Consider the following 1,199-nt stretch of genomic DNA (forward strand, 5'->3'; position numbering starts at 1 on the left):
ATATCGCACACATACATATGCACAAATCGTTGGCAAAACAGCGGCGCCGTGAAGTTTGACCATCGTTCCAGCATCGCCTTAAAATGTATTAGAAATGAGGAAAAAAAAGACATAAAAAAATCTGATATTTTTGAACACTTATTTTGTGAAATTAAATGTACAATAGAATCATTAAAAATAGAGCAACATAGTATGTAATGTATGTTTTCAGACAAGAACGCAAAAGATGCTTGCGCAACAGGGAATTCAGATATTTTTCTGAAATAGAAATTGATTTCTTTACTTCTCTCATACCTATCACTTCTTCGGCATCAACCAATGGAAGTCTCTTGTTTATCTCCTTTTTAACATCGTCAAAGAGCTTATATATTATGTTGTGAGTGTCTCCGGATTTTCCATACAAACTTTGATAGTATATTCTATGAGCAAAAATAAAAAAAAAAGTTATATAAACATATCCTAAAATACTTTATAACAAAAATATGAAATAAGAAACAAATTTTCTGAAGTTTATATATGCCCACACACATCCATACATTACAATTGGACTGACTAAAAAAATGTTTCTGAAACAGCATATGAATTTTCATATAACATGATTGTTATGACAATCGAGAACACTACTTCTCGTAATTAAATGTAGCCTAGTCAGTGACAAATTACATTTCAATATTGCATCGATATCAAGTTTATATTAACATGCAGACAGCTATTTAAAATGCAAACTTAGGTGAAAAATTGTTTCCCGCAGATTATATTTTTGTTCTAACTTTTTAAGAAAGTATTTCAGGACAATGTTTAATTTTTTTTTCTTATTTCAGCTCGTAAGATATGTTGTTAAAATTTGTACGGAAAATCCGCAAGTACCTTGTACATTTTTTCATTGCCTTTCATATTTGAAGTGAAATATTTCGCTCTTACCAAGAAATGCACCCTTCCTCAGAGTGCCACGTTGAATTAAAGCTGTCGCTAATTTGCCACGATAATGATCAGTAGAACACTCGATTACGATAGCTTCGACTAACCCTGTCGGGTCACCCTTTAATCCCACGAGTTCAGCTTGTAATACTATAGATTCTGTCAAGATATCTAGATTGGTTCCGTGCAAAGCTGATATATTAACGCTCTGAACGTCCCCGCCCGTTGCCTCTACTTGAATCCCCTGTTGTGCAAGCATCTTTTGCGTTCTTGTCTGAAAA

General features: G+C 33.2%; 1 protein-coding gene across 2 annotated transcripts; it reads right to left on the reverse strand.

Annotated features, from left to right (window-relative positions):
• Positions 1–4: 4 nt before the first annotated feature.
• Positions 5–1,186, reverse strand: LOC105460361 (translation initiation factor IF-2, mitochondrial-like). 2 transcript variants are annotated; one of them, XR_975819.1, is made up of 3 exons: positions 922–1,186; positions 295–419; positions 5–77 (listed from the first exon to the last, which is right to left on the reverse strand). XR_975819.1 is itself a non-coding variant. In XM_011706805.1 (2 exons), exons 1-2 carry the CDS (start codon positions 1,175–1,177, stop codon positions 370–372), a joined length of 306 nt encoding a protein of 101 aa, XP_011705107.1. In that variant the 5' UTR covers positions 1,178–1,186; the 3' UTR covers positions 111–369. The 2 variants fall into 2 exon arrangements, 1 of the variants encoding a protein (XP_011705107.1); XM_011706805.1 differs by lacking the exon at positions 5–77 and having other exon boundaries at positions 111–419.
• Positions 1,187–1,199: the final 13 nt, after the last annotated feature.

This window comes from Wasmannia auropunctata, unplaced genomic scaffold (genome assembly GCF_000956235.1).
Source record: "Wasmannia auropunctata unplaced genomic scaffold, wasmannia.A_1.0 LD323659.1, whole genome shotgun sequence".
NCBI lineage: Eukaryota > Metazoa > Arthropoda > Insecta > Hymenoptera > Formicidae > Wasmannia > Wasmannia auropunctata.

Excerpts from the sequence above, each read along its gene's own strand:
- LOC105460361 (XM_011706805.1), bottom strand. The coding sequence starts at position 1,177 with ATGCTTGCACAACAGGGGATTCAAGTAGAGGCAACGGGCGGGGACGTT. Across the intron at positions 420-921 it reads GAGGAAGGGTGCATTTCTTG|AATATACTATCAAAGTTTGT; the intron begins GTAAGAGCGAAA and ends TTTTGCTCATAG.